This window comes from Pteropus vampyrus, unplaced genomic scaffold (assembly GCF_000151845.1).
Source record: "Pteropus vampyrus isolate Shadow unplaced genomic scaffold, Pvam_2.0 Scaffold357, whole genome shotgun sequence".
In the NCBI taxonomy this organism is placed as follows: domain Eukaryota; kingdom Metazoa; phylum Chordata; class Mammalia; order Chiroptera; family Pteropodidae; genus Pteropus; species Pteropus vampyrus.
Window position 1 is genome coordinate 688520 of NW_011889138.1, and position 13747 is coordinate 702266.

At 38.1% G+C, this 13747-nt stretch overlaps 1 protein-coding gene across 3 annotated transcripts in view; it reads right to left on the reverse strand.

Moving 5' to 3' along the window:
• The window catches only part of LOC105304939 (zinc finger protein 28 homolog), an 82546-nt gene that overhangs the window by 18727 nt on the left and 50072 nt on the right, over window positions 1-13747 (reverse strand). Inside the window, exons 1-6 of one of the 3 annotated variants that reach the window (XM_023522782.1) lie at window positions 13246-13741; window positions 12187-12276; window positions 7713-7839; window positions 7459-7554; window positions 3407-4951; window positions 3130-3322 (exon numbers count right to left, since the gene is read on the reverse strand). In XM_023522782.1, the coding sequence (XP_023378550.1) occupies window positions 3130-3322; window positions 3407-4951; window positions 7459-7554; window positions 7713-7839; window positions 12187-12246 (2021 nt within the window). In that variant the 5' untranslated portion in view covers window positions 12247-12276; window positions 13246-13741. Of the gene's footprint in view, window positions 1-395; window positions 4952-7458; window positions 7555-7712; window positions 7840-8247; window positions 8342-12186; window positions 12277-13245 lie in introns of those variants that run through there. The other 2 variants (XM_023522776.1, XM_023522777.1) reach the window with 2 other exon arrangements.

Consider the following 13747-nt stretch of genomic DNA (forward strand, 5'->3'; position numbering starts at 1 on the left):
TTCTATTGCCTATCTTCACACCAGATTTCCCCAAGATTCTATTGCCGATCTTCACACCAAATTCTGTATTGTCTATAAATTTCTTTAATTGCTGCCAAATGAGCAATATAAGCCAAAAATGAAGTATTGGGAAGCTAATGGGTAGTTTGAGACAGTACAGCCTTAGAAAGCATAAAATCTAGGGTGGCTCCAAAGATCACAACCACAAGAACACCAGCATCACCTCTTTAGAGAGCTAGCTGCCACTGAATGACAGAGATCCAATGGCCTTTCAAACTCCAGAGAATGTGATTGGCCAGGTCCGTCAGAACCATATGCCAGTTACTCCAAGCAAAAGAAGAGATGGTGTAGGCAACAGGAGGAGGCAAAGAAAACCGAGCAGAGAAAAACAAAAATATATTTTTTAGGTTTTATTTTTGATGAGTTTATACTAGAATACAGATCTGAAAATGTTTTCATTTAGTATAGCATAGGTATTTCTTTATGGCTATATACACATTTATATTTTCTTTGACAAATACATATAATTCTATTGAATGAATACAGAATAATTAACTTACCCTTTTCTCATTACCCTAATAGTTTACCATTAAAAAATCTTTTTTGCCATTATACATTTACCTATTTTGGTTTCTGAGGAATATTGATTCAAATGGTTATGTACATATGGCAACTTATATAACTGACAATGGAATTGCCTTGTTTTCCACATTTTCCGAAACGATATTATTGCTTTTCTATGATTTAAAATCAATCTATTGGGGGAAAGTTGATATGTCATCACTTTATTTTGGATTTTCCTGGTTATTGGTGATACTGGGTAATTTTCATCAGCTGTTTTTATTCTCTCTTCTTTGAACTGGCTGTTAGTTTTGTCCATTTTTCTACTGAGTTGCAGATGTTACTATTATTTATTAGTACTAGTGCTTTGACTATCAGGGATTATTATCCTTTATTTGTTTTAAACATTTTCTTTCAGTCTCTCATTTGTCTGTCAATGGACTCTGATGTTTTCCACACATAAATGGTAGTTTAATGTCAGCTCCTGGGTTGTGTGTGATGTTTAAGAAGGTCTGCCACAAGCCAAGGTTATAAAAACGTTCTAAGTTTTTCTTGTACTTTAATATCTTACATTTATGTCATTAATCTTTCAGAGTTTCATTAGTGTGCTAAGGATAGATCTATGTCTCTCCACAGAGTTAATTGTCCCAACGCCATTTGATCACTCCATCTTTCCCAAATGCAACGAAGAATCCTCCTTATCATATATACGGAGTGTCTAGAAGCTCCACGTACTTTGGATGAGATCATCTCTTTGCTTCTGTGCCAAAATAAAGATGGAGCCCCAAAGCTCCACTTTCTAGTAGTCATGTCTTCTGGATAAGAGCTGCCCTCACATAGCCCTCTATAATGCCATTGGCCTGGATAAGAGCCGCCAGCAGCAGTCAAGAGGGAACCCAAGAGCTCTGGTGCTCCAGGTATGAGAACTCCTCCAGGGCTGGAGGGACCGCTAAAGGGCATGGGATTTCTTGGGTGATGAAAATGCTCTAAAATTAACTGTGGCGATGGTAGCACAACTCAACATAAAAGTCATTAATGGCTGATTACAAGGTATGTGAATTTTATCTCAATAAGGCTGTTATAAAAAATATCCTCCACCAGCCTCTAAATCACCATTGATAAAGAGTGGCTAGAACTCTCATGATCCTTATTAAACCCCCTGTTAAACCATTAATTTTCTCTTTCTGCAACAATGTCGTCACTTCCTGCCATGACTTCTCATTATACCTTGTGTCTGTTACCTTTCGTTCCTCTCTCCCCCGCCACTGCTAATGCCCACATGTTCTAGAGGTAGTAAGGCACTCCTCCCAGAACTCCCTAGCTCTTTTTTTAGATCACTTCTCATCATACATGTCATGTACTTACTACATAGTATTTCACTTTTTGGGGGTATTGTCCTACGAGATCTGAGGGCAGAAACTGTTTGCACATTTTGCACCTTGATGTATCCCAGCACATAAAACAGTGCTTGGCACGTTAGTAAATGCTCAATTAATCTTAATTGAATGAGTACTATCATTCTTTGCTGTATCACAATTCTATAGATGGTCAGAACCCGCTTGTCAACTTAAAAATACATTGGAGTTTTTGTTGGAATATCAATGAATTTATATATTTAATAGGAGGAAAAATATCTTTCACAAACTTGAGTCTACACAGAGACGTGGCTACCTTTCCATTTATTCTATTTTTTATATTTAAAAAATAAGTTTGTATTTTAACATCAATATTCATAAGCTAATTGCAAGATATATTTTTCTGTTTTGAGATCAGTCTTCAGTTTCAAAGAGCAAGATGGAGAGATTGACTGTATTTATTTGATGTTCTAGAATATAAATATCATAGGAATTGTCTGTGGTGCATTTATTTCTACAGATGAAAGTGTTGACTTACCTTTTCCAGTTTATTTTATGGCTATTAATCTATTTAAGTTTTCTTTATTTTGTTTTAAATACTGCCCCCTGTTTAGTCCTACATTCTACCAAATGCTTTTGTTCTAATTGGCCCTTTCTCACTTCTAAGTGCAAGGTGCAGGGAGAATTCCTCACCAACAAGGCTATATGTCTTTATATTTACTCACACAGAGGGAGCTTTAAGCCACTATGGGACCTTGTATGTCATACAATCTTCAATTCTGAATATGTACGTCTTTCTCACTTACTGGGACAGTGGTTTTAGTCTTGACCTTTACTGGTTCATTCTACTTGCAACTAAACATGATTGTAAGGAAACATTTACCTGATGGCACTAATTATATGGCAAGGATTGTGTGCTAAGCCCTTTACATAGATTATCTAGCATATTCTTCAAAACGTGTTTTGAGTGAAAAAGTAACATGAATATAGATTTTTATATTTAAGAAATTAAGCTGGCTACAGTGCTAAAATGCACTTGAGGGGGAGCAAGAGGGAAAAGTGGCCATGATGCTACTGCAGAAATCCAAATGAGATGGTTGCATGTTGGACTACAGGTGATGGGGCATGGATTGGAACAAAATGGATGGATTCTAGAGGTATTTAGAAGATTGAATCTAGAGGACCTGAGGAGGAGGAAAGACTTGAAGATGACTCTCCAGTATGAATTCGCTGATGATGAGTGAGATGTACACTCTGCCTGAAGGCTTTCCCACATTCTTTACATTCATAGGGCCTTTCTCCGGTGTGAATCCTCTTATGTAGCGTGAGATGAGCAATCTGACTGAAGGCTTTGCTACATTCCTGACACTCAAAAGGTTTCTCCCCTGTATGAATTCTCTGATGTACTTTGAGGGTTGAATTATGGGCAAAAGGTTTCCTACATGTATTACATTCATAAGGTTTCTCCCCTGTATGACACCTTTGGTGACAGATCAGGGATGCCCTCTGTCTGAATGCCTTCCCACATTCAAGACATTCAAAGGGTCTTTTGCCAGTGTGGAGTCTCTGGTGTTGAACGAGGTAGGAGCCATCACTAAAGGCCTTCCCACATTCAACACATACATAGGGCTTCTCACCAGTATGAACCCTCTGGTGTTGAACGAGATGTGCAATTTGACTGAAGGCCTTACTGCATTCCTTACACTCATAAGGTTTGTCTCCAGTGTGTATTTTCTGGTGCTGTGCTAGATGTGCATTCTGGCTGAAGGTTTTGCTGCACTCTTTACATTCATAAGGCTTCTCTCCTGTATGAATTCTCTGATGATGCACGAGGTGTGTGCTCTGCCGAAAAGCTTTCCCACATTCCTTACACTCGTGGGGTTTCTCTCCAGTATGGACCCTTTGATGAAGAGTAAGTGAGCCACGATGGCTAAAGGCTTTCTCACAGAGTGTACATCCATAAGGTCTCTCTCCTGTGTGAATTCTCTGATGAACGGTTAGGGACGAGCCATGGCTAAAAGCCTTCCCGCACACATCACATTTGTAAGGTCTCTCTCCAGTATGAATTCTCTTATGCTGAATTAGTCCTATGTGATCCGTGAAAGCCTTCCCACAATCAACACAGTCAAAGGGCTTCTCTCCAGTGTGATAATATCTCCGATGACGTATAAGAGAAGCATTCTGCCTGAATGCTTTCCCACAGTCGACACATTCATAGGGTCTTTTTCCAGTGTGAATCCTTCGATGGTGAGCTAGGGATGAACAATCACTAAAGGCTTTCCCACATTCAATACATTCATAGGGTTTCTCTCCAGTATGGACTCTCTGATGTTGAGCGAGGTGTGCAAGCTGGCTGAAGGCTTTAGTGCACTGCTTACACTGATAAGGCTTCTCTCCAGTATGAACTCTCTGATGTTGAATAAGATGAGCATTCTGGCTGAAGGCTTTCCCACATTCGGCACATTCAAAAGGTTTTTCTCCTGTGTGTATTCTCTGATGTTGAGCTAAGTGGGCACTCTGGCTAAAAGCTTTCCCACACTCAATACATTCATAGGGTTTCTCTCCAGTATGAATTCTTTGATGAAGAGTAAGGGTTGAGATTTTGCTGAAAATTTTCTCACAGTCATTACATTTCAAAAGTTTCTTTTCTCCAGAGACTTGCTTGTGTTTTTTTACAAATGAATGTGTTTTAAAGCTTTTCTTATCTGTGTCAAAATTACACATCTTCTCTTCAATGGGAAATACATGCTTTATGTAAGGTAATGTACTCAGATGAAAAACTGTCCCAGATTTATTAGAATGATTTCTTTTCTCAATAAGTGCATCTAAGTGACTGACTGTCTCTTGCCTAAAATGTGGCTTCTGACTTACCGGCTCCCTCTCTAACAGGTCTTCACATTTCCAATTTTCCCCTAATGTGGAACACTCCAAGTCATAGCTTGTAAGTCTTTCCATTATCATTGCCTGGGATAATTTTTCTTCATGAATGTCAAAGTCTGCAGATAATTCCTTGACAATCCACACATACTCCAAGTCTGAAAGATATTAAGAAAGCGAATGTCTCATTTAATGCTAGAAGAACAAAAACTTCCAAAATGAAACCAGGTGAATCAAACAGTTATTGACACCCATAAAGGTTAATGTTTTTGACAGGTTTTAGATAAAGGTAGACAATGCAACCACCTTTACATTTCTGGAATAAATTCTCCTTAAGTATGGTATGTTATTTCAACATGACATTTTACTTTAAGATTTTATACCAATATTCATAATTGAGATTTACCTGTAATTTCCTTTTTTGGTGCTATTTTGGTAAGACTTTGGTATCAAAAGTTATGCTATCTTTATATACACATTTTTTTTTTAAAGCTCTCATTTTTATTCTTTGTCACAAAACATTTTAAACAATGTTGATGAAATTTTGGCTTAAAGGTTTTATAAAATTTATTTGTGAAACTATTTGGCATTGTTGCTTTTCTTGGGGGAGGGAATTCTTAGATAAGTTTCTACATTTCTTCAATGGTAACTGGTCTATTGAAATTTTCTCTCTTCTGGTGTCAGTTGTGGTAATTTATATTCTCCTAAAATGTCATCTGTTTCATCGAAGTTTTCAAATTATTTACAGAAAGTTGAGAAAAATAAATTCTGATGATTCTTTTAAGTACTTATGCATTAGAGGTTATTTAGGATTCTTTCTTTTCTTGTGTTTTCTATCATTTGTCCTGACAGTTTATATATTTTACTGGTTTTCTACAGAAGCACAGATTTCATTAAATCTACTATTTTCTAACTCATGTATCCCTTACTTTTCTCTCTAGCAGTATATATCAGTATACATGATTTATTTTGGTTTTCCTTAAGATTCATTTTGTTTTGTCTAATATCTAGAATTGGATACTTAATTCACTTATTTTTTTTTATTTATGTATTAATGTACATTATTAGGGCTATAAGTGACCTACCAACAATCCTCTTCTTGAAAATATGAGAACTGACAACAGGAAAAAGCCATACTACAGCCACAGAACAAACGCTAACCATCTCATGTGAGGCTCATTTCCCTGCAATACATATCTATAAGCTGTTAACTAGTTTTCTTAACCAGAAAAACAGCTTTCAAGCAAGGCAGGGAAAAATTAATAATTACATTTGAAGAAAATAAACTGGGCCAAAAGTCTCAATGACTAAAATAAAAGTGGGGAGATGATAAACAAAGAAGAAGAAGGCAAACTAGTGAGCTAATTTCTTCATCTTTCATATGCATATCAAAAGATAATGTTTTGAATCTCAAGTGGATGAATTTTAAAATACAGATTTAAAAATATATGAAATCATAAAGGTAACAACTTTTGGGACTAAAAACCTTTCCAATTCAAGGCATGGGATAACATGAAAGGGAAAAAATCAGACATAAACAACAAAGCAAGAATAAATAACAACAACAATAAAAAGCAACAAGGAGAAAAATAATGAAAAGCAGAGGGAAGAACAGAGCTAAAATACTTTGTAACCCAGTAAACTCACATTATAAAGAAAAGAAAATACTTAAAAACCAGTTCAAAAAACTAAATACAAATTTGTCTGAAGAATTCAGAAATGCTGAAAGTCAGCAATGATTAAAACAATATAATACTGGAGCAAAACTAGGTAAACATCAGTGGAACATAAAAGGGTTCAGAAACAAGCTGTGGGATTTGTAGGAAATCAGTAAAAGTAAAGGTAGTTGGTCATACCAGTAGGGAAGGGAAGATCTGTTTAGAAATGGTGTTTAGGAGAGATTTTTTGTACAACAAGAGAAAGGAACAAACTGTTTCTGCTATCTGAGTTATAGGAATCATGGTGATAGAACTAAGGCATTTGCTAAACAGTGCCAATCTCATCGTGCACAGGCATGCCCAGATGCCCAGGAAGCCCAGTATTTATTTATTTGTTTGTTTGTTTATTTTTAAGTTTATTGAGGTAACATTGGTTAATACAATTATATAATTTTCAGGTGTACATTATCATTTGACATCTGTATATTCTACTGTGTGTTTACCATCCAAAGTCCAGTTTCCTTCAGCAACCATATATTTGATCCCTTATACCCACTTCACCCTCCTGCTAAACCCTATATTTGATCCCTTCACCCCGTCTACTTCCCCCTCCTCCCCGCCCCACTAGTAACCACTACTCTATAGTCCTCTGGTAACCACTAGTCTATAGTCCATGTCCATGAGTCTCTGTTTGTTTGTCCTGTTCATTTGTTGCTTTTAGGTTTCTATCTCACATATAAGTGATATCATGTGATTTTCAACTTTTTCTGTCTGGCTTATTTTGTTTAGCATGATTATCCCGAGGTCCATCCACGTTGTTGCAAGTGGCAGCATTTCATCTCTTTTTATGGTTGAGTAATATTCCATTGTATATATGTACCACAGGGAAGCCCAATATTTAAAAAAATAAAATTGGGGGGCAATTTTGAGAAGTGTTTTCCAACAAGTCTTGGAGTGAAGAAACACCTTGAGAATAGTTTCCCCAGCTCTAGTAATTCTGGACTTACTTGGGCATGAGCCTGCTGTCATGTCTCTATTCACCACCCAAGGCTCTTTGCCTTGCTCCAATAAGGAGATCACATCTGGTTTAGAAATGCAAAGACCTGCATAAGAAAGATAAAAAAACTGGCTGTGGCTATTCCAGAGGTATGAAAGAGTCCAAATGGTATTGAAAGAAGAGTGACATTGTAGGAATATACTGATAAAGGCATGAAAGATGACTGAGATGGAAAGACTCCTATGGGGAGGAAGATACTCTTACCCACGGAAACCAGATTCCTGTAGTTCTCCAACATCACCTTCTTGTACAAAGTCCTTTGAGCAAGATTCAGCCATTCCCACTCATCTTGAGAGAAGTCTATGGCCACATCTGTGAAAGTCATTGAATCCTGAAGTGACAGAAATACAATCCTGTTCAATCAGTGTTCATGCCCTTACTTAGCTGGATCGAAGGTAAAGGATTACACTGTTCACACTTTGGGGGGAAAAAAACATTGTGCGTACATAAATGTACTGAAGGTCTAAATGATCCAGGTGAGGTGGTTAGTTACTGGATAACTTTTCAGCCTAGGTATACTTTACATATGAAAAAAAAAATATGACTGACACTCTCCACATTTGGAGCATTTACAATTTTATGAAATAACTGTTTATGAAAACATGTTCATGACATTTAAAACAGAATATCATTCAGTACTAAATTATTTTATCTGTGGTAGGAGCTAGATCACTTTTCTACACAGAGAAATTAAAGAGCTCTGGGACTGCGAGGGAAAGTTTCAAGGAAGGATGCTGACCTGAAGAACATGATTTCAATCTCCACAATATATTCTAAAAAATCTTAGTGTTCTTGAGATGTTAAAAGGTGTGCCTAAAAAATGAAAGAAAAAAAAATGCCTAGCAACATTCTTTTCTTTTGAAATAAAAGCGTATTTGTATTATGAGAGAAGACATTTGGAAAGTTGGTTTTTGATGATCTGCTAAGAAGTATTAAGAGAGATCATATGAGGTAAGCACATGTCATGCAACCTGTGTTTTGCTACATGGGCTGAATGTCCTAACCAACCAGCAAGTGATATCAGTCATCCATTCTGTGGGTGCTGCCTGCAGATTTTCCATTTCTTATTTTGTGATTTCACTTACATCGACATCTAAGAATGAGTTTTAAATAACCATCAGAGAAAAAGGTCAGACTATTCTAAAGAATTCAGACTCTGGTACTGACTAGCTGGATGATCTTGGCCAACTTAATTAACTCTCCAGTGCCTCAGTTTACCCACCTGAAAAATGGGAATAATGTTAGTACCTACTTCATAGTAGCACTGTGAGAATTAAATGAAATAACAGGGACAGTACCTGGCTAAATGCTCAAGAATTGTTACCTAGGATAATGACGAAGAGAGGATGGGAAAGAGAAGGAGGATGGGGCCAAAAACAGGTGAAACATTTGGTTCAATACTTCAATAAGAGTTCACTTATATTTTATCTAATTTCAGTATAGTATCGTATTTAAGAACATGGTCTCTGAAGCCAGACCAGCTAAGTTCAAATCCTGTTCTATTCATGAAACCTATTAGTTTTGTTTTAAATAACTCAAAAGAACAGTCTCTTGTATTTACATACACATATTTACTATTTCTGTTGCATTTCTTTCATTCCTGATATTCCAAATTCTCTTCTGGTATAATTTCTATGTGAAGAAATTTCTTTGGCAATCCCTCTAGAAATCTGTCAATGAACAGTCTTAGTTTTCCTTCATATGAGAAACTATTTCACCTTCATTCTTGAAGGCTAATTTTACTGGACACAGTTCTTTTCTTTACGTACTTAAGAAAAGTTCTACTTTCTTCTGACTTCCATGGTTTCTGATAAGAAATCCACAGTTTTTCAAATCACCATTGCTCTTTATGCTAAACATTGTTTTTTGAGGTTTTTTCATTTCTTTAGTTTTCAGCAGTCTGATTACAAAGTGTCCTGGCAAAGATTTCTTTGCATTTTTCACATTGCAGTTTGCTAAACTTTGTGGATCCACAGGTTTGTGCCTTTTACTAAAGTTGGTAATTTTTCAGGCATTATTTCTTCAAATATTTTTTCCGCTCCACTTTTTTCTCTTTCTTTGGGACTCAATGATATAAATGTTAAATATTTTGGCATTGTCTTACAGGGCTCGGAGACTCTGTTTAATCTTTTTTTCCGTTATTTAAATTAGATAGTTTCTATTTGCCTTCACATTTACTCTTTTCTTTGTCATCCCCACTGTGCCACTAAGCTGACCCAATGAGCTTATTTTGGTTATTATAGTTGTCATTTCTTGATATTTTCTCTTTCTTTGCTGAGACTCTCTGTTTCAAGAATGTTCACCCTTACTTGGAGCATTTTTATAATAGCTGCTTCATCGTTATTATCAGATAATTCCAACATCTGTGGCACATCAATGTTAGCATTTGGTGATTGTCTTTCCCCGTATGAATTGAAATTTTCCTAGTTTTTAACCTAAGTAATTTTGGATTGTATCCATGACATTTTGGATGTTATGAGACTCTATGTCTTGTTTAAATTCTATGGAGAAGGTTGATATTGTGTTCAAACTCCAAGTTCTAACCAGCCCTCTGTGAGCTGTGTTTCAAACGCAGTTACATTTTCAAAGCCTTTGTAGTGATATTAACCTCCAACCTACTTGTGTACCCACTCATGGACATTGGTCTAATCCTTAGTTTTAGATACATGCATGAGCAACTCAGAGTAAGCCCGGAGTTCATAAACCATTTTATGTAGTTTGATTGCCAAAGCTCCGCCCTCTCTGTGATCTCTCCAGTATCCTCCGTTTCCCTGGCTCCCCTTTTTAGTCCACTGGCCAGGTAACTGGGGCTTATTTATCCTATCCCACTGTGCATTTGCCACAACTGTACCTAGCCTCTGGGGAAAAGCAGGAAGAGGGCAGAAGCACCCCACCCTCTGGGGAACACAGCTTCTCCAATCACAGAGAAAATTTCTCCTCTCTCAGAGTTTTAGACTCTTGCAGACCCTGCTGCAATTGTCAGGGCACACGAAAACAGAATATTTTTTTAAAGGGACACTTCCACTGCCACTCTGAGCATTAGATCCCTTCTCCACTTCCTGAGCCTGAACTAAAGGTTGTTCATGTAGTTCTTTCTATACAGGCCAATATCACTTCTGGGTTTTATGCTTTCTGAATCCATACTAGGAGGTATTGGGAGGGGGAAAAAAAGGTAAACATATCACATGTTTGGGAGTACTCCACATTTTGGGCTCCTTCTCCAATCTGCCTGCTACTATTCACTTTTTAGACACCTCAAACTGCTGCTCTAGGCACGCTGTTCTTGTTTACAGTAGCTATCACTGGGAAAGACAGGGTGCAGTGTGCTCAGTCCACCTTACCCAGGACCAGGACACTCTCAGTGTAAATTATTACTTTTAAAATTAATATTTCATAAGAAATAAAAAACTACTGGATAGTCAGTGCTTCCTATGCATCAATTGTAGTTCTACATAATATTGTAGTTCTTCAACTTGTGTGTGTGTGTGTGTATGTCTATGTGTATGGAACTACATATGCATGTAGGCAAATATAGCTGATGCTTAAAATAGTGCTTATTATGTGCCAAGTACTTCTCTAAACACTTAAAACATAATTCATTATTCCTCGCAACAATCCGATAAATTAGTACTATTGTTATTACCATTTTATGGTTGTGAAAACTGAAATTAAGGTGATGTCTAGTATATGGTGGAGCTAGAATTTGTATCCAGGCAATTTGGTTCCGGAGTCCATGTTACTAAACTTGATGACATACTCTGCCACTCTTTAAAGTATTCTCCTCCGACAACAATAATGCTTTTGTTTAGTGTTTAAATACTTAAGAAACAAGGTCCATTGGTAGTACAAGTATTTTGGCTTATCATGTAAGAAAAGGTATTTGGCTTTGATATCAATTGTTCATTGTGTCTTTGATATAAAGTAAAAACAATTTTACTATCTTAAGTTATTTTTGATTTCCTCCACTTCCTTCAAGATGCAACTCAGGAATCACTTCCTCTGTGGTTAAAGTCCTCCCAACTCTACCTCCCTCCAAGTGTGTGAGACTGTGCAGGCAATATCCTGTGCAAGGTTCTCTCTCCAAGGAGACAAAAAAGAGCTAAAATAGATTTCTTCTTGGCAGATAGTGGCCTGTCACAGAGCCTCAGGCCAGAGGAAGCAGCACCTTTTCCTAATTCACCCAAAGGCGCTCATATGGGCTCTTAATGGCCCTTCCCCACTACTCCACAAGAAGTCTACTCTCCATGTGCAGCACTGATCACTTCATATAAATAAATGTTTGCTGCCTTTTCATTTCTCCAACAGACTGCAAGCTCTCTGAGAGCCAGGATAGGGATTTAGGAACTAGACAAATCATGGCTTGCTTTCAAATTTCCTCGAAGGACTGTATTCCTGTGTAGTCCGATGCTTATGAAAGGACTGAGCATGAAGGAAGGGCTCAGGTGGGTTATTTCTTGAATGAAGAATAAATAGCAAATAGGAAGAAGAGGAAGCTCTGAGAGGTCACTGGGCTGTTTGAGTCTATCCCTGTGACCCCACCACTCATCAGAAAGGGAAGAAATAGGAACCAGGCACCAGGACAGAACTCTTAAGCAGAGTTTTCAGAAGCAAACAAATATTGCCAAATCCTGAAAAGCAAAACTGTATTGTAAGGGGGAAAGAGAGAGTACTAACTCACCGGGGGCATGGCTTTACAAAGTTCAATTCCTATCACCTCCACCTCCTCCTGGCTCCTCATGTGAAGGGCTTTCCCCTGAAGAGGGCAGAGCTACAGAGGAGAAAGTAGTGAACAGCTCTAAGAATCACTGCCTAGAAACTTTCTTCCCTTCAGCTCCCTCTGTTTTCACTCCACTACTCCCATCCACCCTTCCCTCAGTCCAGGCACTCGCTGGGACACCTATAATTTACAGCTGGGGCTCTGCTCTGCATTTTCAGGCTGAGCACAACACCTCCCTCAAAGCCACCCATTTATTAACAACAGAGATGTACCAAGTATGCTACATCTTTACTTACTCTGATTTAACCTTCACGTTGTCAATGAAAACAGGAAATACTATCACCTCTTCACACATGAGACCTCTGGGAAGTGAAGTCTTTTGCACAAGTCACACAGCTTGCAAATAATGGAGCCTGGGCACCAACCTAGGTCTACCTGGCTCTATCATCCAAAGTTTTTGCTGAAGCAGACACCAGAATATAATAGAAAATATGTCCCCTGTGCAACTAACTAGCCAGGATTCCATAGATCCTATGAGACTTGGAATCATCTTCCCCAGCGAAAGTCCACATGACTTGCAGATAACTGAACCAAAAAATCATCAGAGGAGGCAGGTAACACCCAGGTTCTCATTTTGCTTTGTTACAAACTATAGTTTGTCCCCTCTGAGCCAAGTTTCTTCTATTAGAAAGAGGATACAAGTATCTGACGGAATTCTAGTTTCTCTTCTGTAAACTCCACTGCTTCTTGAAAGCATTACTATAATGATAATAACAATGAATGCTTACTGAGCATTTACTATGTGGCAATGACTACACTGAGTGCTTTTCACTCATGACTCATTTCATCCTTATAACAGTCCTGTGCAGTATGTTATCTCCATTTTACATAAGAGAAACTAGGTCAGAAAATTTTTTTAAAAACTTGCTCAGTGGAGATTTTAGGATATGAATGCCTGAAGTTACTTAACTCTTTCAGACTTGATTTCTTCAACTGTCCAAAATGGTTAAGAATACCTACCTCCAGGCCTTGTCGAAGAGATTACAGGAGAGCCAGGACAGAGGGGTACTCCGGAGTCAGCCTGTCCTGGATCTGAATCCTGGCTCCTCCACCACTAGCAATCACTTGTCCTCTCTCTGATTCAGTGTCCTCACCTGTAAAAAGGAGATGAGGTAGGTTCCACTTCATAATGCTGTGAGGCTCGGTGTTGATATTCCCCAAAGGTTTCTGAACTGTCTGTCAGGAAACGTCGGCGGTCATTAATGCATGCACTGAAACAGGTGAAGAACAATACGTATGAATGGCACTTCCTTCCCCTCTCTCTTACCCACTGTGGGAAGGGAACGCTCGCTTCCCTGGGTCCTTGGAGATACCCACAAAGACCAGGAAGCACTGTCTGTTAGATGACTCCTGGCAAGTCAAGAAACTTCCCTGAATTCAGCTCCATACTCTGGCCCAAGGGGACCCTCCAAGCCTTTTGGACTTCAGGGTCCACCAGCTTGAGGCCCGGGACATCCTCCTC